Raw genomic sequence first — 25,510 nt, forward strand, 5'->3', positions numbered from 1 at the left:
TGCAAGCAAAATCTGCCGAAAAAGGATTGTGCGTTTGTTGGGCACTTGATGGACATCAGAAGCCATTTTCTGGCTCAGAAAGAGAGAGAGAGAGAGAGAGAGAGAGAGAGGAGGTTGCAAGTGGCTGTGGCACTTTTTGAAGAGAGAAAAAAAGTTCAAGGTATTCACTGATGGCAAAAAAATAAAAGAAGAGCAGAAGTTTTAGATTCTAACAGGAAAAGCAGTTTGTCTGAACTTCTACAGAAGATGCCTTGCCACGCCATAGCACTTGATGAATCATGTGACATTTTTAATGAAGAACAAATGTCTACTTTTGTGCCATTTTTTGATATAGAAAGTAAAGCATTTAAGAAAGAATTGCTAGCAATATTGCTGTTTAAGACTAGACTCACAAAGAAGATTCATTCAAGACTTTTGACAACTTCGTGACAAAATGAAGCATTAGTTACGATAAAATTACATGTCTCAACTGACAGGGGCCCAGCGATGATTGGCAAAAAAAGGAACCAATAAAGAAAATCTAGGATAATATTGCTGCACTACTATTTTATTAGCACATAATTCACCAGGCAGCACTCTGTGGAAAACTTAGTGCCACTCTGAAAGAAGTAATGGACTGTTTGATCAAGTTGACCAGCTTTATGAGGTCTCTTTCTACTATTCAGCATAGACAGTTCAAAGAATTTCTACCCGAGTGTAATTTGTCACATTCTAACTCAATGCAGCACAACAAGTGATTAACGTTTTTGGTAAACAAAAGAAGTAACCTCCTTTGTAGACAACTTTGTGGATACACAAGCAGCAACGAAATATCTGGAGTTCCAAGCAAATGAATGCAATATTTTACCTGTGGCTTTCCTGGAAGACATGCTGAAACATTTAAATGTGTTCAATATCGAGCTGCAAGGAAATGGGAAATTAATATGTGATATGATGCAAAATGTGTGTTTTCTCTGTCGCAAGCTGGATATCTTTGAAAAAGAATTTAAAGTCAAGAATTTATTCACTTTCCAAAAATTCTTGAATATCAAGATAACTATGACATAGATGTTGCAGTATTTTCAAATTTTACGTCAGATCTTAGGAAGGAATCTGATATGTCTGCGTAAGCAGAAGAAACTAACTATCAAAGTCCGAAACAATTTATTGGACTGTTCAATTAACCAAAACAAATTCTCCAAGTATAACATCAACACAAAACAGTGATCCGTCTTCGAATCACAACTACATACAAGAATAAGATAGAAAACAACTGAAATAATTTCCTACTAGTCTCCGCCAGAGACTTCTCCGATATACCAAGCCTAATCCAGAGATCAGCGAGAAGATCCAAGCCGGGCTGCCGGGGCGGCAGCTATCAGAGTCTGCTGGCGGTCGATGAACTCCTGATATGCGGCCGAGCGCCGCCCTTTATAGCGCTTTGGCGGATGAGTACCTCAGAACTATTTTTCATCACGTGGTTGATGTGTGAAAAAAGTTCCAGGATCTGCAGCGACCTCTTCCTTATGTTTATGTGGGCCGGTAGTGGCCCCTGGTGTCTTTGCTGTGGTGGTGGTGGTGTTGTGGTTGTTGCTGTAGCCGTTCATCAATATTGCCTGTCGGTTGTGTAGTAGGGCAACCTGCAGTTGCAGGCTGTCAGTTTGGTTGCTGATATTCTAGGCGCCATGATGTCTGGTGGAGAAGGTCACAGCAGAATCAGCAGCAAGACTCCAAGACTTCATGGAAACATAGTTGTCGTAATTCTTAAAATAGCCTTTTGAAGTTTCTCCAGCGGCAGAGGTTGCAAGGTTATTCCATCTTTCAAAGCCTTTCCTCCAAACAGAGATAATGGACTTGAAAGAAGAGGTTTCCTTGCAAACGTGTAAAACTGCAACCACCAAAGAATTTTGGAGTAAACATGTCAAAGAAAAATAAAAAAAATTGCAAAAAAAATTAGCCGTTTCCTATGTTTAGCTCCACATGTTTGTGAACGAAACTTCACACTCTTCAGAAAATAATCAGATAATGTTAAAAAAACTTGTTTACTATTTTATATGAACTTCACTTGGTTAGACGCCTTAATTACGGACTAGCTATACAGAAAATTGTGTGTTCCTGTGACATTATTTGAGTAGAATAATGTAGTAAAAACACACAGGAGGTAGATAATGAGGTATTAAGAAAAAAATGATTTGTTACAAGACAAGTTGCTCTTCTGCAGTACCTTTTTTTCCAATACAATGATTATATATTCTTGTTACTGGAACTATTTTCTAGTGCATTTTTTTTCTGTTTAGTGTCGAGCTTCTTGTTTTTGAAATTCACAGTAGATCTGTAATAGTTCGCATCAAAGAGAAAATACTATGAAGGGATGATGGATAACATGAAAGGCAGAAAGAAAAATCTTGCACTAATAGCGATACTGCAAATGTAGTAGTTGACACACAAATTAGGCTAGTGGCAACAATCTGAAGATAGCCACGTGTAACACTACACCTCAGATAGTCACATGGAATGACATATGATTAGTTACCAGTATTATTTGATATTCTTAAAATTCAAGTAATTTATAGTTTGAACATGGTCTGACTAAAATTAATCATTAAGAATTCTATAGTTTTAGGATGCCACACAGCAGCATTTCACTTTAAACAGAGAGTCAAGAAAGACACACAACTGAGTCTTCAATTACTTAGCTAGATACACACAACTGAGTCTCCACTTCCTGGGCTACTGAGCTACATAATTTGTGTTGCAATGCTTTTAACACCAAATGACTGTCCAACGAGAAAAATCTGAGGGCCCAGCAGTGGCTATGCCAATGTGGGACACTCCCCCTAATGTTGGCAAGTCAAAGTAGCATTTTTTTTTTTCGACTGTCTGCTGTTGCCTTACAGTGTGAATATTTATAAATAGAGACATGAAAAAAATAAATGCAACTATAGATGCAAATTCTAAACGTGAAAATCCAAATTTACCTAACAGATGCTTTTTCACAGTGAACTGTATCCAGATGAACTATTTTATCTAATATTGTACGAAATAGCTCTATTTTCTGTAAATAAAAATGGAACCAATGTTTAGTTACTGGTAGAACACATCATCCACTGAAGCCTAACTTGGAAAACTGTAAAAACGTGTTTGCCAAATAAAATCTGCACAAGTGCAACAACATATGCTCTGGTGCCGCTCCGGTTGTAGGCCACTGCATGGTCTGTATAAAACGCAAGCACATGCCACGCAATGCAATGTTGTACCCAGCCATGGGACCTAGTGTCTTAGAGAAAGGAATGACATAAGTTCGTCTGTTGACTTAAGTTCAAATTTGGCATAATGTGGACACTTTAATGAGGCAGTTTTAGGAAGAGCGTGTTTTGAATGGTGGTGGTGTCAAGTACCGGTAGAGGAAAGGCCTGAACTATTTCATTTACGATATTGCCAACTCAGCAAATTATTTGCAGCAGCTGTTAGAAAATGCTGTGTGTTGTGCAGCACTTTTTTTCTTCTTTTTCTTTTTAGGTTTTGAAATAAGTGAAGAGACTAACACTGGTCCATCACAGAGTTCAATTACAAACCTCACAACACCAAAAGGGATTGGCGACCCTTTTTACCGGGTGTTGGCTGCTGCCCTGTGAGGGGAGTTGGGCTTGTTTCCCTACAATATTCCTCTCCCCTCTGGTGGTCTTAATTCTAGTTTCTCTACACTTGCGACTGACAGCCAGTTTATAGTGCCCGCACTCTGCACTACAGAGATAAGAGAACAAAATCTTTCAACATAATGTATTTCGACAGCACTGATATTCTTCCGTAGTGTGCAAATGGAGTTAATTTTCGGTTCTACTTTTACACTAAATGTGTTGTCAGTTTTATTTGTAGCACTGTCAAGTATGGGTTGCATGACTATGAGTTTCCATCAAAGACAGAAAATAATATTCTGAAGATTTTGTAACTATCGAATTGGGTGGGAAGAGAAAAGTAATGTCAAGAACTTCTAAAATTTGAGAAGATTCTGCTCCTCAACAGAAAGTATCATTTTTTGAAAACTTAAACAGAGCCAAAAGAAGAAAACAAGCAAAGACCATTTTAGAAAAAACTTCTGAAGTTTTCAGAAAACAAACAGTTCAGCCAAAATTTCTCAAAAGAATTATTTTGATTTTCAGTCTCATTCCTTTCTTGTGCTGATTTATCCAATGGCATCATTGCTAAATGAAGGAAGAATTACATCTGTTATTTGCTAAGATATCTCATGTAGGAGCCCACCATCAGTTTAAGTGGCTTGTAAAAACTTCACAGTTTAGCAGGGATCTCTCTACTTTTTTGTGAAACAGACTGTCCCACCCTCAACAATAAACACATGATCTTTTCATCCACTACGCCCCTGTATTATAGCATTTCAGCAGATTGCAATCCATTTTGGTACCAACGTATCTTGGTGAAAAACTCCCTCAATCTCTGTTTTCAACAGATTTTATGTTATGCTAAAAACGATCCCCAATGTTTGTTTGTTAACATACTTACGAGCACCTCCCTCTATTGCTGGTATTACACATACTTCTATAAATTAGGTCTTTTTTTGCTCTCTACTGCAAGCAAAGCATTCACTATGCCATATCATATGCCAAACTATCAGCAATAGCTAACAGACTTCAAATGTCACAGCCTAGAAATAAACACACTAAGTCCATCAAACCATCTCCTTAAATTATATTACCAAATGAAAGACCATCACTTAAAAAGCACATGCTCCCCATTCACAATAAGCAAATAAATGGAAAGTACAATTTCCTTTCTCTACATACACAGTACACTTCAGTTTATGGAAACAAGAGAGAAATATAATATAGCTTCCATGTTTGCCACTCCATCTCAACCTGATTGTTGACTTGTGGCAATGGTTGAGGCAAATGTGCACAAAAGAACATCAATTGATCTGTGGTGGAAGAGGAGAGAGTGTGTGTGTGTGTGTGGGGGGGGGTGGGGGGGGGGATGAAGGGAAATTCTCTTCATCGAGTTGTGTGTGTGTGTGTGTGTGTGTGTGTGTGTGTGTGAGAGAGAGAGAGAGAGAGAGAGAGAGAGAGAGAGAGAGAGAGAGAGAGAGAGATTGGGGGGACAAAGGCTAGGGCTAACTTTCACACTAACCCATTTCACACAATACAATGCGCAAAAGTGCAAAACGATATAATGTAGTCACACTAGATCGCGTGTTTAAACTGCATTATATTTGCAACTCAAAGGCTTGTAAGTCGAATAAATAATTACACAAAAATTCTTACCATTGGAACTTATATGAAAACAGAATTTCTGTTCTCCACTTCATTAAAAGATAATTGCTCAACCAAAAAATTACATACAATGATAAACAAATACTTGTTTATAAATGCCTATAATAACATTTCCCAATTTTTGGTGACAGGCAACAAATTCTGTACAATGACCACTGGAAAAAAATGTATTTACAACAAATATTTCAAGTTGGTTTCAGAATTGTTTTTTCAGGGTAGGGTACATACTTAGTTAATGAACAGGATATCATTCCAAACCTATTAACAAGCAACACTACAGGACTACTCTGTTTATAACTTTAAAACACCAACTGATTTCAGTGGGATTAATAAGACCCAGACAAACCAAAATCAGATACTAATTATCTAAAAAACTTTTATCGAAATCACTTACACAGCAGAGTACATTCAGTCAGGACAGTATAGTCACTGATTAAAAATACATAGTGTAACTGGATTGATTTTCAAGTTCACACTAGATCGCGTGTTATGCACAAAAAGTCTGTTAACACTGCCAAGTTTGAAGAGGGGGGAAAGAGAGAGAGAGAGAGAGAGAGGAGAGAGAGAGAGAGAGAGAGAGAGAGAGAGAGAGAGAGAGAGAGCATAAAAATGACATCCCACGATCAGATTTATTATAAATGCGAAAGCTTCTATAAAAAATGCATTCACAAAGTGACTGGCAAAATGGGAAAGAGCATAATACCATGTAAATCAACTAAAACAGAACACGAAGTCCAGCTGTCTCATGCCTCTATAACATTTTTCTTGTAAATCAATGACTCACCAATCATCCTTCCCATACGTTGGATAACTAAAAGAAACAGTACACGACAGTGAGCTACGGCAAAGGTTATTGAGGTATTGGATTACTGATAGCAAGTAATTACAACAGCATAATAATTAAACATGCACCTTAAAGTGACATAATTTACAGGTCCAAGAAGTTAAGACCAGGTAAAGAACTATTTGTTATAAAAGATCCAGACAGATTAAACCTGTTTACCAGGACCAAGACTTGACCTTGAACCATTTGTGGGCAATTCTCTACCTAAATACGTTATCCAAGCAAGATTCACGACAAACTTTCACAGTTTCGATTTTCTCAGTGCCTCTCCCCTACCCACTGTTGTGGGACATTGCTGTGCCACTCTTTAAAAGTGTCAGTTCACATTACAAATACACTGTTTTGTGAAACTTTTATACTCCATAATGTACTTTGGACTTTCCTGAAAATTTTGGTATATGATACATTAAAATCAGACAATTGTGAGACCTTCAAATAATATTTTGAATGTTGACATGTGAGTGTCAAATTTCGTGGCTACGCATATACAGCCACAGTTGAGCAGTCATATATTGGGAACTACACAGTCTAGAAGGCTGTGAATTGCTTTGTTTTGTGCCTTTTGCTACGTCCCAGGAGTTGGCATTATGAATAAACAAATCAGTCCTTTGTTTCTGATACTAGTTTTTGTTGAAAGTAGTGTGATTATCAGCTATTTTTGTAGTAAGCTAACTTCTATTGCTTTTTATATGTAAATAAAATGACTAAGCATAAAAGTAACTTCAAGAAATGCAGAAGAACAGATTACTTCATAAGCAGCAGTGTATAAAAAATTATGAGGGGACAAGTGGAGGAATGACAGTAAAAGGAGCAGTTAATATTATCCAGCATTCGCAGAAGGAGAGAGGTGTCAGATATGTGAATTACTTACGTGATGGAGACAGCAAGGCTTTCACTGCAGCACAAAACAGTACTATACAAAAACTTGAGTGGGTAAGACACGTCAAGAAAAGGATGGGAACACGTCTATGTAACCTAAAAACCAAGCTGGGTAACACAAAACTGTCTGACGGCAAGACAACAAAATGTACTGGAAGACTAATGGACAAAGTAATTGATGAATTACAGGAATATTATGGGGAGGCCATTAGAGATAACTGTGACAATTTAGAGGAGATGAAAAGAGGTGTGTGGAACACTTTCTTTCATCAAATATCAACCAATGAAAAACCATGTCATGCTTTGTGTTGTGAGTTAACAAGCATTGTGCTCTCATTTACATATATGGCCGAAAGTGTCAGCCTTCAGGTATTGTGAAACAAGCCCTGTCGTCCAGAACGGCATGCCACAAAGGGCACAGATTCACCACAAGACGGGGAAACACACATGCATGTATTGAGGCCTAAGCGCTGTAGTGTGCGAGTGAGACAGACGAGAACCTACGTCAAAGGGAAACCCAGTAGAAGCCTTTTGTGGCCAAGGAGAGGTAGCTGTGTTAAATGTAGCGGACGTAAGTTCAGCCACAAGGAGAAACATTTATGGAAACTATTTAATTCTGTAGTAATTCAGGGAATTAAGCCACAGTAATTTTAATCTACCATCCTTCATAAATTTTCATGGTGATCCCAATAAAACTTGAATATTGATCATATCTGTAAGAGTTTAGGATTTACTGTTAAAGTGAAATTCAAAAGTTTTTTAACAAAGACGTGAATGCTAAAATCTGAACGCTTTAGGCAATCTTAACGGTTGACATTTCATATAGAAGCGCATCACTAAAATGACAAATGCTGTACGTATCAACTCTGTAACTTTATTTTTTTAAAAGTAAATTTAAATTATCAGTATTTTCAGTTAAACATCGGATCATCATTTCCTCCACACAAAACACATCGAACGACGATAGCAAGACACCTTACTGAATCATTAAGTAACAGAATATTTGTTGTAAAGTTTAGTGCATAATTGTGTGAATCTATTTATTGTGCCTATCGCGACTCAGCATCTCTTCTATATGGTGAGTAGCAACTTTCCTTCTCTGGTATTGTTAGTGCGTAATAGTTACTTTTGTTCTTTGTTCATCAGAAAGCACATTGGTGCAAGGCTACTGGCCTTGACATTCAAAGTTACGAAGGAAACTGTTTTGGTTTTATGTACCAGAATTTAATATTTATTATGTAATGGATATTATTGTTACTTTATTCAGAATGTGAAAGAGGTCAAGCTTTGATTATTTAAATATGTTAAAATGTAAAATAATGTATAATAAGCTATAGCCAATCAGATGGACAGCCTCAGGAAATGGAACGGCCCTAGTCCATTGAGTGGAGATGTTCAGCACGCGGGAAAACGCATCCGGGGACTGGTAGAGAGATAGTTATAGTCTAGACACCAAAGAGAACAGTTCAGCTTGACACAATAAAGTGAACAGTTCAGCTGGACACAATAAAGTGAACAGTTCAGCTGGACACAATAAAGTGAACAGTTCAGCTGGACACAATAAAGTGAACAGTTCAGCTGGACACAATAAAGTGAACAGTTCAGCTGGACACAATAAAGTGAACAGTTCAGCTGGACACAATAAAGTGAACAGTTCAGCTGGACACAATAAAGTGAACAGTTCAGCTGGACACAATAAAGTGAACAGTTCAGATTGAGACGCGAAAGTGGACGGTCTGTCTTTAGGCAGCTAGGAAGTGAAACGACTTTGAAAATTTTGCATTGTGTGATATCACAGGACTTAGTCTCTGAATGGTAAGCAGCCATGCGTCTGGTGTGAACCCTAACTTTCTGTGTAAATATTGAGGTGAAGTATTGAACTTGTGTTTCACAACATGACTGTGAATGATCAAACTGTGTCAAATGGATATGCGCTAAAGTGTAACAGTAACTCTAAACACGACCACTTTTGCTATCAGTTTGCTTTCTGAATAAAAATTATTCTAACCAAATTGCAACTGAATGGCCTACATCTTTTATGGGCTGTTAATTTAGTTCCCAATATTATTATTACTGTTTTTATATGCTATGTTAACTTAGTATTTTGCAAACTTGCCATCAGCCAGACAATTTAACCAAAGGGTCACAAGTGTCTAATTTAAGGCGTGTGATGCGACAAGTGCGGTTCAACCCCTAGAAGAGTTTGAGCCAAGACATTTCGACGAAGAGGAACCACATGTGAACCCGAAAATCTTTGGGATGTTAGCTTGCAGTGTCCACCTCCACCAAACCACCAAACACTTGGTGTAAATATAGGCAAGCTGAATTTTCTGGCACTCTGCATGAATTTACACATAAACATTCTCTTCCTTTTACAGTAATGGAGGCAATGAAAACTTATTTACAGAGATTTGGCAAATCCTGAGCTGCTAAAGAAGTGTTTACATGGAAAGACCCAGTAGGTGAACGAGTCCTTCAATAATGTTGTGTGGTGTTGAGTGCCTAAAAGTGTATTTGTTGGCCCTATGACTCTAAAGTTAGCACTATCTTAGGATGTAATAACTTTTAATAGTGGGAACTGTGAAAGGCTTAAGGTTCTGGAGAAGTTATGGGTAAGATTTGGACATAACAAAGTTAAAAAACTGCGGGAACTGGATGAGCTTCGTGTATGTGAAGCAGAGTTAGCTGCTCAGCAAATGATAAAAGAAGCAAGAAAGAAAAGGAGGAGGCAAGCACTGGGCTGTTGCAACACTGAATAAGAGACAGAATATGGACCAGGACAATTCTAGTGCATAAAAGACGCAGAAATGTAAGTCAATATAAGAAATTTTAATAAAAAATGTTATAAACCTCAATATATCTGAACTTCATTTTTTGCAATAAATGACCCATTTTCTAAAAAATTCTGATGGTGGAGACATGAAATTTTCACAGCATGCAAAGTGTGAGATTCAAGACATACAGAACTAAAATAATTAAAATAGCCTGAATTGTAATGTCAAAAAAACTGAGCATTTGGGGGAGAAAACATGCCCCAGAATACAATTTAACTAATAATTGTAGTTCAGTGTATCTAGAAAGGTGCATTCAATAATTATGGAAAAGTGTTGGTGTCTTAAAAAATTTCCAAGATAATAGGTCACAAAACTGGATAATTTAACAGGACATATAATGCCCTTTAACAATAATTGTGTTACACAAAAGGTAGCGTCAACTGCAGGTACTAATGCAACAGTGCCTCAACTTATGTTTGGTTACATATTAAGAAAATCGCAATATTAAACCAACAACAACTGTGAGAAATACACACAAAAAAGATGTCACTAAAATTTAGGTAATACAGTTTTATGTCTGCCACCTTTTAATCTCTTGTATGCTCTGGATAGGCACATACAAAGAACTTTAACATAGCCAAAGTGACATAAATAGCAGCTCCTTGCTTCACAGAAGTGAAATGTTTTAATACCAAAGCAAGTGTACTTCACTGGTATGTACTATTGACAGAGAACTGCCCTTTCCACAGTAACAGCAATTCATCATCAGGGGATAATTCATGTTCAGGAAATTAAATTTTTTCTGTAGATGACCAACGACAGCAGGAATACCACAGTCTTATGTGTAATGAAGGAACTTCAAGAGAAGACTAAACCTGCTTTCCAACGTAACTAAATCAGCTTTCCGACGTAACTTCCACGAAAATTAGTGTTTCAAGGTCTTTTTTCCTTGAATAATACACTTCGAGGTCCAGTTTTTGAATAATCCAATGGAGGTATAAAAAAACTTCCTTCTTCTTCTGCTGCTTTTACAGCCTCACTGTACTCATCAATCAACATTTTATGGTCATTTTCAATATCTTTCTTTCCAAATTACCCAGTATCTTTTCTTTTTTTCTGATCTTTTTTGTTATTCCTTATCTGTAAATACCCTTTTAAATGCTTGCCATTCGTCTATTTTTTATTTAAATCTTATATTTATGTTTTCAGTTTCTTTAAATTTTGCATTTTGTTTTGCAAATCATCCAGGATTAATTCCAGCTCTTCTGTATCCTCCCTTGTTTCCTCTACACATCCTACTTGTGCTTAATGTTCCGAATATTGTGTGTAATTTTTCTTGGTAATCTGATTCCTGGTGTCCCCATAACGCGAAGAAAAAAAGAGGAGGAAGAACAGCAAGAGAAATCATTTTTTACCCGTATAGCATCTACAATGGGCTCCAATACGTTTTACACCACTTCACATGACACTATCCACCACTGTCCATCTTTTGGATATTTTTTATTGTTCTAGCTATTCTTCTTTCTCCTTTCACAGTTTTGTCGATTCTATTTTTTTGGGCAATGCTGAAAAGCGTCTTACTTCTGTATGTCACCTTTGATTGATGTTTTTATTTAGTTTTGACTGACAGACATTTTCTTATGGCACATGTTGATTTTACAGGTTTTATCATTTTGTTAATTCATTCTCTCCCTGCAGGTTTCTAGCCCAAGTTGTATGTTATAATTTCTCCTAGGTATTTAAATTGTTTCACCACTCTTACTTTCTCATTATTTACTATTATGTGGCTGATTACTAGTAGATCTGCTCCATTACCTCAGTCTTTTCAAATGATATCTTGAACCCTATCTTTTGTGCTATATTTTGTAGGTTGCTTATTTTATTTCCGGCTTCTTTAATGTTATTAGCTAGTAATGTAAAGTCATCTGTGAAATGCAGGGGCTTTTGAAGTTTATTTGATATTTCTTGGTTCCACTTCTAATGTTTTTAGGATTCTAATCGAACAATTCCTGTATCACGTACTCCAGGGCACAGTGGAAATGTAATGGCGCTAGAACTATCTTCCCGTCTTAACCTTGTTTTAGAGACAAATAGCTCACAATATTTCTCCTCTGAACTTTACTTAAGATTTGGTGCTTGTTAGTTAAGTTTATCATTTTTAGTAATTAAGGACAGAGACTGATGTCTTGTAGTATCTTCTTCATTGAAGATCTGCAGATACAATCATAAACTTTTCTGAAATCTACAAAGGTTTTTAAAAGTTTTTGTGATTGTTTGTAGTAATCCATTGCCAATTTTAAAGTGATTATCTGTTCTGGACAGCTTCTCTGGGGTCTAAATCCTCGTTGGTATTCACCTATTTCCACTTCAGGTTAATTTTTAAGATTATTGACTTCTGCCCCCCCCCCCCCCCCCCTCATGAACCATGGACCTTGCCGTTGGAGGGGAGGCTTGCGTGCCATAGCGATACAGATGGCCGTACCGTAGGTGCAACCACAATGGAGGGGTATCTGTTGAGAGGCCAGACAAACGTGTGGTTCCTGAAGAGGGGCAGCAGCCTTTTCAGTAGTTGCAGGGGCGGATGATTGACTGATATGGCCTTGTAACATTAACCAAAACGGCCTAGCTGTGCTGGTACTGCTTTTCCTGAGGGCATGCAGCTTTACTGTTTGATTAAATGATGATGGCGTCCTCTTGGGTAAAATATTCCGGAGGTAAAATAGTCCCCCATTCGGATATCCGGGCGGGGACTACTCAAGAAGAAGTAGTTATCAGGAGAAAGAAAACTGGCGTACCACGCATCGGAGTGTGGAATGTCAGATCCCTTAATCGTGCAGGTAGGTTAGAAAATTTAAAAAGGGAAATGGGTAGGTTAAAGTTAGATATAGTGGGAATTAGTGAAGTTCGGAGGCAGGAGGAACAAGACTTTTGGTCAGGCGAATACAGGGTTATAAATACAAAATCAAATAGGGGTAATGCAGGAGTAGGTTTCATAATTAATAAAAAAAATAGGAATGCGGGTAAGCTACTACAAACAGCATAGTGAACGCATTATTGTGGCCAAGATAGATACGAAGCCCACGCCTACCACAGTAGTACAAGTTTATATGCCTACTAGCTCTGCAGATGATGAAGAAATTGAGGAAATGTATGACGAGATAAAAGAAATTATTCAGATAGTGAAGGGAGACGAAAATTTAATAGTCATGGGTGATTGGAATTCTTCAGTAGGAAAAGGGAGAGAAGGAAACATAGTAGGTGAATATGGATTGGCGGGAAGAAATGAAAGAGGAAGCCGTCTGGTAGAATTTTGCACAGGGCATAACTTAATCATAGCTAATACTTAGTTCAAGAATCATAAAAGAAGGTTGTATACATGGAAGAATCCTGGAAATACTAAAAGATATCAGATGGATTATATAATGGTAAGACAGAGATTTACGAATCAGGTTTTAAATTGTAAGACATTTCCAGGGGCAGATGTGGACTCTGACCACAATCTATTGGTTGTGAACTGTAGATTAAAACTGAAGAAACTACAAATAGGTGCTAATTTAAGGAGATGGGACCTGGATAAACTGAAAGAATCAGAGGTTGTAGAGAGTTTCAGGGAGAGCATAAGAGAACAATTGACAGGAATGGAGGAAAGAAATACAATAGAGGAAGAATGGATAGCTCTGAGGGATGAAGTAGTGAAGGCAGCAGAAGATCAAGTAGGTAAAAAGACGAGGGTTAATAGAAATCCTTGGGTAACAGAAGAAATATTGAATTTAATTGATGAAAGGAGAAAATATAAAAATGCAGTAAATGAAACAGGCAAAAAGGAATACAAACGTCTCAAAAATGTGATCAACAGGAAGTGCAAAATGGCTAAGCAGGGATGGCTAGAGGACAAATGTAAGGATGTAGAGGCTTATCTCACTAGGGGTACGATAGATACTGCCTACAGGAAAATTAAAGAGACCTTAGGAGAAAAGAGAGCCACTTGTATGAATATCAAGAGCTCAGATGGAAACCCAGTTCTAAGCAAAGAAGGGAAGGCGGAAAGGTGGAAGGAGTATATAGAGGGTTTATACAAGGGCGATGTATTTGAGGACAATATTATGGAAATGTAAGAGGATGCAGATGAAGACGAAATGGGAGATAAGATACTGCAGTAAGAGTTTGACACAGCACTGAAAGACCTGAGTCAAAACAAGGCCCCGGGAGTGGACAACATTCCATTAGAACTACTGATGGCCTTGGGAGAGCCAGTCATGACAAAACTCTACCATCTGGTGAGCAAGATGTATGAGACAGGCAAAATACCCTCATACTCCAAGAATAATACAATAATTCCAATCCCAAAGAAAGCAGGTGTTGACAGATGTGAAAATTACCGAACTATCAGTTTAATAAGTCACAGCTGCAAAATACTAATGCGAATTCTTTACAGACGAATGGGAAAACTGGTAGAAGCGGACCTTGGGGAAGATCAGCTTGAATTCCGCAGAAATGTTGGAACACGTGAGGCAATACTAACCTTACGACTTATCTTAGAAGAAAGACTAAGAAAAGGCAAACCTACATTTTTAGCATTTGTAGACTTAGAGAAAACTTTTGACAATGTTGACTGGAATACTCTCTTTCAAATTCTAAAGGTGGCAGGGGTAAAATACGGGGAGAGAAAGGCTATTTACAATTTGTACAAAAACCAGATGGCAGTTATAAGAGTCGAGGGGCATGAAAGGGAAGCAGTGGTTGGGAAGGGAGTGAGACAGGGTTGTAGCCTGTCCCCGATCTTATTCAATCTGTATATTGAGAAAGCAGTAAAGGAAACAAAAGAAAAATTCGGAGTAGGTATTAAAATTCATGGAGAAAAAATAAAAACTTTGAGGTTCGCTGATGACATTGTAATTCTGTCAGAGACAGCAAAGGACTTGGAAGAGCAGTTGAACGGAATGGACAGTGTCTTGAAAGGAGGATATAAGATGAACATCAACAAAATCAAAACGAGGATAATGGAATGTAGTCAAATTAAGTCGCGTGATGCTGAGGGAATTAGATTAGGTAATGAGACACACAGTAGTAAAGGAGTTTTGCTATTTAGGTAGTAAAATAACTGATAATGGTCGAATTAGAGAGGATATAAAATGTAGACTGGCAATGGCAAGGAAAGCCTTTCTGAAGAAGAGAAATTTGTTAACATCGAGTATAGATTTAAGTGTCAGGAAGTCGTTTCTGAAAGTATTGTGTGGAGTGTAGCCATGTATGGAAGTGAAACGTGGACAATAAATAGTTTGGACAAGAAGAGAATAGAAGCTTTCTAAATGTGGTGCTACAGAAGAATGCTGAAGATTAGATGGGTAGATCACGTAACTAATAAGGAGGTATTGAATAGAATTGGGGAGAAGAGGAGTTTGTGGCACAACTTGACAAAAAGAAGGGACCGGTTGGTACCACATGTTTCGAGGCATCAAGGGATCACAAAAATAGCATTGGAGGGCGGCATGGAGGGTAAAAATCGTAGAGGGAGACCAAGAGATGAATACACTAAGCAGATTCAGAAGGATGTAGGTTGCAGTAGATACTGGGAGATGAAGAAGCTTGTACAGGACAGAGTAGCATGGAGAGCTGCACCAAACCAGTCTCAGGACTGAAGACCACAACAACAACAGATTTCTGGGCATTTCTTTATAAGTGATCTCCGAAAGGAAAATTCCTCTACAGTTGTCTGGCAAAATCAAACAACGGAAAATGCAGGAAGGAAGGTAACAATATTAGAGAAGGAAAGTTGCTGCTCACCGTATAGCAGAGATGCGGAGTTGTAGATAAGTACAGCAAAATGATTCTCACAATTATAGCTTTCGGCCATTAACACTTTAGTGACCAAGCATGAGCATTGGTCGGGGGACAGAACTACTTCGAAACGACCGCACCCGATTATAGGCTGGGTGGTTGTTGGATGCCGCTCACAGCCTATTAGCCGTCCGGAAGCAGGCCGGTTACTGTGGTAGTGCTGCACGGAATACCTGCCTATATGTCCCTTGACTGCTGCTCCCCTCTGTGTTCTGGTTGTAGAACTACGTCAAAAGAAATGGCAAGACACGCATAGCAGCTTCTGTGACGCGGTGCGCCATTATGTATTGGTGTAACCGTGAGTTTCAAATGTTCTCGTTACTCTTTGGCGCTTTCTTGTTAATTTTTTAATTATTATTATTTTCAAATTATTATTAAATATTATTATTATTATTATTATTATTATTAATTATTATCAAATATGTCGCGTTTTCTGAGTGTGAAAGAAATTTTAGAAGCCTTAGAAGAATTGGGTTATTCTGGTTCGGAGTGGGAAATATTTGAATGTGAAGAGAATGAAGAGGATTCAGATACAAGTAAGGAGCTGTCTAGTGCAGTTTTTCTTCAGTATTATTATTACAACTTATATTGCAAGAGTTGCTTCAGTTAGCAGAGAGAGTATTTCTGATGACTAACTGAAAACCTCAGCTGCCGACAGGTGTTGTTGATATACCTCGATGTGGACAGCTGAAAATGTGTGCCCCGACCGGGACTCGAACCCGGGATCTCCTGCTTACATGGCAGACGCTCTACCCATCTGTCATGTAAGCAGGAGATCCCGGGTTCGAGTCCTGGTTGGGGCACACATTTTCAGCTGTCCACATCGAGGTATATCAACAACACCTGTCGGCAGCTGAGGTTTTCAGTTAGTCATCATTTATTCCAGGAAAAGCTGCACGGTCATCAACAGTAACTGTTCTTTGGAGAACAAGTTACTGTCTTCGTATATAGAGTTTATTTCTGTTCGTCTTGTCTATCTTGCAGAGGAATCTGATGAGGCTGCATCTGTGCAGCCAGTGTTTATTGAACAAAGTACATCCTCTGCAACACAGGTGTCAGCTGCAACACAGTTGTCTGTACCTCCAACAAAGAGGCAACGAATTTCGCGAAAAAAAACCACTGATGCCAAATTAGGTCGGAAATTTGCTGATGATCAGCCTACTGTGCCACAATTTGTAGAGAAAAGTGGAATAATGGCAGCTGTTCATGAGAATTCCACACCTGTTGGTGTGTTTGCGATGTTTTTCTCCCGATTCCATAATGAAACACACAAAATCTGAAACAAACGGCTGTCCAAAGTCTGTTTATGACAAACTCAAAGCAACTTCCAGGGTAAAGATTCACAGTTTTCATAATTCATGGGTGGGAGTAAAGCTGCACAAAATGTATTTGTTTTTGGCATATTTATACACGTGTCTTGTGAAAAAACCAAAACTGGCAGGTTACTGGTCTACCAACAATTTTATTTCAACCTCTTTCCCTCTTTCTGTTATGGTCACAAACAGATTCAAGGCACTATTATCAATGCTGCATTTGAATAACAATGCAACTTACATTCCGAAAAGCCAACCTAAGCATGACCCCGCGCATAAAACCAGGCCAATCCTGGATCATTTCTTATTAGAATCACAAAAATCATTTTACCCATCAGAAAACCTCGCTATTGACGAAGGCATGTGTGGTTTCCGTGCAAGAGAGGTATTTCGGGTTTACATAAAAAATAAACCTGACACGTATGGAATCAAGATGTTTATTATGTGCAATACCAAAACTGGTTATGTTCTTAGATTGGAGGTATATGCTGGGAAAGGAACACAAGACAAATCCATAATACCATTATTTGAGATGTTGCTAGCAGATTACCTGGGAAAAGGCCACACTGTTTACATGGACAGATTTTATAGTTCACCAGCAGTATTCAATTTTCTGTGGCAACATAAAACGAAAGCAGTAGATACATGCATGACTAACTGGAAAGACCTACAAAACAACATTGTGTCAATGAGGAATCATTTGCCTTGTTTGAAGTGGAAAGACCTAAGAGATGTGCTATGCCTGTCCACTGTGCACAAATTGCCCAGTTGATACATCTGTTCCTACAAAGGAAGGTATCAAAGCAAAAGCAAAACCAAAACCAGATGCCATTCTTGACAGTAATATTAACAAAATGGAGGTCACTAGGTGTGATCAAATGATGCATTTAGGAGGAAACAGATGAAGTGGAAGAAATTTTTTTTTCCCACATGCTTATAATGGCTGAAACAAATGCATTTGCCTTATACTGGGAAACCAGGACTCCTGCTCAAAGAAAGAGCTGCCATTTTTCCACTTTTCTACGACAAATTGGTGAAGGACTGGTTCACAAAGGTACAAATTTGGCACTAGACAAAGTTCCTAGTGAAATTCACAGTAACATAATTCTAGGACGGCACTTTGCAGAAAAATTTTCAGCCACTGAGAAGAAGGAACATCCAACTAGGGTGTGTAAAGTTTGCTCTGAGAAAACAAAAACAAATCTAGTGGTCAAGCAGGTAGGAAGGAAATCAGCTGGTGGTGTTCAGACAGCAATGTACCACTCCGTATGCCAGAATGTTTCAGAATCTTTTGTGAAACCGAAATCATACATTTGATGTTTGTTGTTATTAATTCTGTCATCAACCAATATAATTAAAATAAACCTTAAAGACTTTTTTCCATAATATGTTATCTATTTCAAGAAATCTTGAATAGAAACGTGTCAGTGACATTTCAAAAAACACTAAAAATGGCTGATCCACTGGGCCAAGAGTGTGTCCAAACATACATGAACGTAACTCGCATACGACTGCAATCTCAGGCAACTTTGTCATTTCAGCTGCCTGAGACTGCAGTCATGTGTGCGAGTTGGGTTTGCATGAGCCTATCTGCAAGTCAGCATCTCCGCTATATGGTGAGTGGCAACTTTCCTTGTCTATAGTTTTATGGATTTGCTTTGTATCTTCTTTTGTGTAGTGGATGGAATATAGCTGTAGTCCAATGTTGTGGTAGCTGTCCTATTTTCCATACCTTCTCTAAGCATTGATGTAATGATACGATCAAGGGTTCTGCAGTGTATTTCCAAAGCTTCGTACATGTTTGATCTTCTCCACTTGCTTTGTAGTTTTTGAACTCTTTCAAAGTTTTGCGCACTTCATGGATTTCAGGTGGATTTATATCTCCTGTTAGCGTTTTAACAGATATATCTGGGTTTACTTGAAGTACAGCAGTTCTGGACAATCACAACTTAGTAATCTGTTAAATGTTTCTGCTAAAATTTCTATGACTTTCTACTGCTATGGGCCACCTTATTATTTTTATCTTAATGCTGGAGAGTCATATCTTTGTAGTTGTCTCATATAAAATAAAGTGAAAATATTAAGTGGATATGGAGGCTCACCAAAAGAACTTCTTACACCTGCAGTTACTGTGAAACGGAATGGACTTCTATCTACAACACAATTACCAGGCTACAATCCTGTAGAACCACAACTATTGTCAGTTGTAATCAGCTGTTCTTTGACACCCCTTAATATTTCTGAGTCACTGTCATTAGTTATCATTGTTTTCGCCTCTACTCAAAACACTATCACTAGGACACTCACTATCACTTCTGTTCAATAACCTCTCAATGTTCTGTTCACAGAAAGACGAAGAACATTCATGTTTGGACAAGTTACACTTTTACACTTGTTCGTCTTCTGCCTATCCTTGCTATCACTTAGCTGAAACTAGAATAATTAAAAATTGGTATGTGTAAAGACAAAACATACACAGAACTGATAGCAGAAAAGTAAGTAACCAAATCCTCCAACTCGTGGATCTAATATCTGAAGTTACTGTTTTCTTTTGCTGAAATTGGAAAGGGAAGAAATTGCGAAAGAATAGAGCTGGGAAATTTTATAAGTAGGGATGGAAGAAAAATCCCATAGCTAACTAACCGGTGGTACGCAACATGTGGCTATAGCCTTGTGCCCCAGGTACTATGCAAAAATAAGTTACTTGCATATAAAGAGGTGGTATGTAGTGTAACTGAAAGAAATACCCACCCCATTGTAGGAGTGCTCACAGTTGCTCTGACTAGTGGTGGTGGCTGCTGCTGGGCTGCTGCCAGGTGGCTCGTTGTAGGGGACATGGCCAGTGACACCTGTAACAGCAGCAGTATGGAAAGTCAGTCAGTCAGTCAGTCAGTCAGTCTCTCTCTCTTTCTCTCTCTCTCACACACACACACACACACACACACACACACACACGAACCAAAATATGCATTTTTCATATATAGCACTACTGAAGCAATGGAAGTGAACTGACCATTTGCTGTGGCAGTTTGGCAACAGTGTACAGTTCATACATTGAGAGCTAGTGCTCTGGTTGGAGGAAACTAGCTCCAATGCATGGAGTGTCAACCAACAAGTAATTTGAATCAGATTTTAGAATATCAGTTCAGATGAGCAACTTTGTGGGTGGGTGGGATGTTAAACATCCTTCACTTAAGTGTCGTTGGAGTGCACATTTTTCAGTCTCAAATATTGTGGATTGTCTTGAGACGTGAAATAAATGTGCAGGAAGAATACCTATGTACACAATTTAACATTCACATAGTCCATTTACTCTGCATAAAAGTAAGTACAAAGTTTGAGTATAATAGAGGGAAACATTCCACGTGGGAAAAATATATCTAAAAACAAAGATGATGTAACTTACCAAACAAAAGTGCTGGCAGGTCGATAGACACACAAAAAAACAAACACAAACATACACACAAAATTCTAGCTTTCTCAACCAACGGCTGCTACTTCAGGAAAGAGGGAAGAAGCAACCGTTGGTTGCGAAAGCTAGAATTTTGTGTGTATGTTTGTGTGTCTATCGACCTGCCAGCGCTTTTGTTTGGTAAGTCACATCATCTTTGTTTTTATATTAAAAACAAAGATTCCAAGACTTACCAAGCGGGAAAGCACCGGCAGACAGGCACATGAACAAAACACACAAACACACACACACACACAGAATTACTAGCTTTCGCAACCGATGGTTGCTTCTTCAGGAAGGAGAGGGAAAGACGAAAGGATGTGGGTTTTAAGGGAGAGGGTAAGGAGTCATTCCAATCCCGGGAGCGGAAAGACTTCCCTTAGGGGAAAAAAAGACAGGTGTACACTCGCGCACACACACACACACACACACATATCCATCCGCACATACACAGACACAAGCAGACATATTTAAAGGCAAAGAGTAAGGGCAGAGATGTCAGTCGAGGCGGTAGTACAGAGGCAAAGAAGTTGTTGAAAGACAGGTGAGGTATGAGCGGCGGCAACTTGAAATTAGCGGAGGTTGAGGCCTGGCGGATATCGAGAAGAGAGGATATACTGAAGGGCGAGTTCCCATCTCCGGAGTTCAGATAGGTCCCCACTCCACCAAGAGTGTCTTTCCGCCGTCCACCTAACCTTCATAACCTCTTGGTTCATCCCTATGAAATCCCCAAACCACCTTCCCTACCCTCTGGTTCCTACCCTTGCAACCGCCCCCGGTGTAAAACCTGTCCTATGCACCCTCCCACCACCACCTACTCCAGTCCTGTAACCCGGAAGGTGTACACGATCAAAGGGAGAGCCATGTGTGAAAGCACCCACGTGATTTACCAACTGATTTGCCTGCACTGTGACGCTTTCTATGTGGGAATGACCAGCAACAAACTGTCCATTCGCATGAATGGACACAGGCAGACAGTGTTTGTTGGTAATGAGGATCACCCTGTGGCTAAACATGCCTTGATGCATGGCCAGCACATCTTGGCACAGTGTTACGCCATCCGAGTTATCTGGATACTTCCCACCAACACCAACCTATCTGAACTCCAGAGATGGGAACTCGCCCTTCAGTATATCCTCTCTTCTCGATATCCGCCAGGCCTCAACCTCCGCTAATTTCAAGTTGCCGCCGTTCATACCTCACCTGTCTTTCAACAACTTCTTTGCCTCTGTACTTCCGCCTCGACTGACATCTCTGCCCTTACTCTTTGCCTTTAAATATGTCTGCTTGTGTCTGTGTATGTGCGGATGGATATGTGTGTGTGTGCGCGAGTGTACACCTGTCCTTTTTTTCCCCTAAGGGGTCTTTCCGCTCCCGGGATTGGAATGACTCCTTACCCTCTCCCTTAAAACCCACATCCTTTCGTCTTTCCCTCTCCTTCCTGAAGAAGCAACCATCGGTTGCGAAAGCTAGTAATTCTGTGTGTGTGTTTGTGTGTTTTGTTCATGTGCCTGTCTGCCGGCGCTTTCCCGCTTGGTAAGTCTTGGAATCTTTGTTTTTAATATATTTTTTCCATGTGGAAGTTTCTTTCTATTTTATTTACATCTTTGTTTTTAGATATATAAGTACAAAGTTTGATGTATGTGCCTTTTGTATTTCAGCAAGCATGAAATATGTTTTACTACCAACCAAAGTGGACACCTGCTTCAATCTTGTCAGATAACCTTGGCATTTATTATACCACTGGATCTACTAATTTATAACTCATACACCTTTGTTCCTCTTTTTCAGCCCCAATGTTTAATTTTATCTGAAGACTGATCAACTGCCCCCTTTCCTTAGCAATAAAATATCTAATATTTGTTGTTGTAAGTTCCAAATCCACTGACCATTAATGTGATTTGTACTGTAATGCACTTAACAGACTACTTTACAAAGTAATTGTAGATGACTGAGATGACTGATTAATTTTATGTGTAAGTGTTAGCGATTAGAAGATTAATGAATACAGCAAAGTGCACTTAAAAATATTTAACAGAAATAAATAAGATACAATAGTTTTCCACAGCAAACATATCAGTAGCGAAACATATTTAAATTTGATAACAAAACTAAACAATGGAAAATCCAGGATGGAATGTAACAATACCAAAGAAGGAAAGTTGCTACTCACCATATAGCGAAGATGCTGAGTCATGATAGGCACAATAAAAAGATTCACACAATTAAAGCTTTCGGCCATTAAGGCTTTTGTCAGCAGTACACGCACACACACACACACACACACACACACACACACACACACACACACACACACACAATGCAACTTGCACACGCATCTGCAGTTCCAGAGAGCTGGTGGTCTCAGCTCTCTGAGACTGCAAGTTGTGTGTGTGTGTGTGTGTGTGTGTGTGTGTGTGTGTGTGTGTGTCTATTGCTGACAAAGGCCTTAATGGCCGAAAGCTTTAATTGTGTGAATCTTTTTATTGTGCCTATCGTGACTCAGCATCTCCACTATATGGTGAGTAGCAACTTTCCTTCTCTGGTATTGTGACAACAAAACTTAACATACTGTTGTTTTACACTACACATGCTGCTACCTTTTAATAACAAATTAACCAATGCACTGGAAGAACCTTTAGTTTACTATTTCAGTTTTACTTTTGCCGCTAATCAGACATGTGGCATAACAGGTTAAATAATCAAAAACTGCTGTAGATGTGTAATGGATCGCTTTTAGAGCCACAGTCAATTTTATGGAATTATAATTTTTTTAAAAGTCTTGTATGTGCAAGTTACTAGCCAATCAAAATCGTGCTAAATGTCATAGGTGAACACTCATGTTCTAAAGGACTTATCCCACTTCAATACATACAATTTTCTGAAGGTTTAAAAGTGCCACAAACTGTCGAAATTCCGGTGGCTTCGCAGCTTTTAAGACACATTCCATGCAAAACACTATTTAACCTAATTTTTTTTGTTTTGTACAAAGACAATAAAAATACATGAAATATTCAAATTTTTTTGAAGTATGGACTCACACTCACAGGATACAATACTCTGTGAATGCATATAGCAATTCTCCACTGTAAGGTACCGATGAAGTCAAAGGTAGCTCCCAGTAACTGTTAATTCACACACTAGGCCTTAACTGCAATAATGAACAAGAGCGTTCAGGAATGTGGGATTACAGCTTCATCTATGGAATAGAAGGACATTTAATTTAGTATTAAAATTTTCCTTTTGCTGTCAATCAACTGGTTAAAAGAAAATTGCTCCACTGTGAGTGGACATTCGTCCTAGAGCAACTGAACATATTTGTCACGAGCGGTGTGGAAGTTTTTTGAGACAGCGCAACAGGACTTCATAGTGAGCTGGACAATGTGACTGATTAGATGCTCTGTACTAGTGCTCTGTTAATAAAGAGGATTCTCATGATCCAGATGTGTCGTCTCTGTAGGTGACTTACTACTGCTGTAGTATCCCACCTAACAACTGTGTTTTCTTCTCAGTAGTATTAAGGTTTTCTTTAATTTTTCGAACCTGTTGAATTCAATACTAAAACAGAGTTCAGTGTGTTGATGCTAACATCTTGCAGCAATTAGAACAATTACTGGCAGCTTCATTGTTACTGTTTTCGGTCCAATAATTACTTAGCTGAAATGACCAAATTTCACTAAATCAAATAAACTTAGTGCTCAAGTGACACCTCAAATAATTTACTCCATCATCTATTACTACTGGCAGTATGCAGTTAAGTTTAGTATTGTAATTTAGATGGAGAAGACCATGGGATAGTGTGGAACAATGTTTTTTCTTCCCCTCCCAGCAGCTTGGTTATTTGCTATAGTCTCATTCCCTTTCACCATTTACTAACCTGAGGATAATACTGCGGAGCCATTCTAGGGCGAACAGGAGTGTAAGATCTATTACTGGCAGTTGTAGATGTGTTCATCTGCAACTAAACAACAAAAATTCAAATAATAAAAACCAATACAAGACCATGGTTTAGGCAACATACATAAAATATTCTTTCAGCAATTGTGATAGCAGCAGTTAGTACTGAATATCAGAGAGGCTTTATACTGCAAACATTTCATCATAAGGGCCACTGAAATTTTCTTTTTCGCTACACTACAAAGTTTTAGAGCCTAACTGGTTTAAGTACTTGCGATTTGTTAACCTAGGTTAGCATGCAATGTGCCAAAATGATTTTCGCTCAATGGAACTTAAAAATTGAGGTGCATGCTTGAAGGAAACTGAAGCCCAAATATAATCTGATCATCTTAACTCCAAGAAGCTTAAAGAAAAACTTGAAGTATTCATATACATCTGAAATATTTGGAACATCCCATCAATAACAATTGTCCAACTTATTTGGAGTAATGCAAGTAATGCACTGACAGTAACTAGATGTAGTTTTTTTTTTAAATAGTATTTTTGGTTTATATTTGAAGACGTAGTGCCTGGGGAGAATGATATACAAACACCAGCATACGCAAACAGAAAAATAGCTCTTTGAAACAGGAAAAAGGAAGAATGTACACTGTTTATGCAAAAAAGTCCACCACAAAATGGAACTACAGACTACTTTTACGATGAAATAAATTTACAAATCCCATACCTCACCCAGCAGTTACACACATCTGAATTGCTGGATGTGTAATCAAAGCACAGTGAAATAGCACACATTAATCCATAGGTAAAACAAACACACACTATAGGCCAGAGTCCTTCACAATATGGAATTCTCTACAATAGTGACATGTATAAGAAAAAGCCGTCATCACACAATGTATAAGTCAAAATACGGAAGTGTCAAAACAGTAGCCCATTACGGGTTGCATTGTTGTGTCCCTCGTCAACTACTAATAAAGTTACATAATCAATTCCTTCTTTGCCTGCAGGTACACATATGTAGTCCCGGTATGCAATGAAATCCCGTCGCCACAGTACCGCCACACACATGTTAGAAGTGTCAAAACAAAAACGTATCACTTTGTCGATGGGCTGCATCAAGTTTTTTTTTTTTTTTTTTTTTGCCCCCCCCCCCCCCCAGTGACGTGTGAAGGTATCATGCCAATGTGTGTCTGCAGGCAAAGAAGAAATTAAATATCTCACTTTATTTTTCAAGTTTTAATTATAAGCTT

General features: G+C 38.5%; 1 protein-coding gene across 4 annotated transcripts in view; it reads right to left on the reverse strand.

The window, feature by feature from the left end:
* LOC126281176 (uncharacterized) overlaps positions 1-25,510 on the reverse strand; it is a 106,658-nt gene that overhangs the window by 51,802 nt on the left and 29,346 nt on the right. For 3 of the 4 annotated variants that reach the window (XM_049979862.1, XM_049979864.1, XM_049979865.1), the window contains 2 exons: positions 24,238-24,321; positions 19,661-19,758 (listed from right to left, as the gene is read on the reverse strand). In XM_049979862.1, coding sequence (XP_049835819.1) covers positions 19,661-19,758; positions 24,238-24,321 — 182 coding nt within the window. Of the gene's footprint in view, positions 1-6,045; positions 6,073-19,660; positions 19,759-24,237; positions 24,322-25,510 lie in introns of all 4 variants that reach the window. The other variant, XM_049979863.1, reaches the window with a different exon arrangement.

Source organism: Schistocerca gregaria, chromosome 7, assembly GCF_023897955.1.
Source record: "Schistocerca gregaria isolate iqSchGreg1 chromosome 7, iqSchGreg1.2, whole genome shotgun sequence".
Lineage (NCBI taxonomy): Eukaryota > Metazoa > Arthropoda > Insecta > Orthoptera > Acrididae > Schistocerca > Schistocerca gregaria.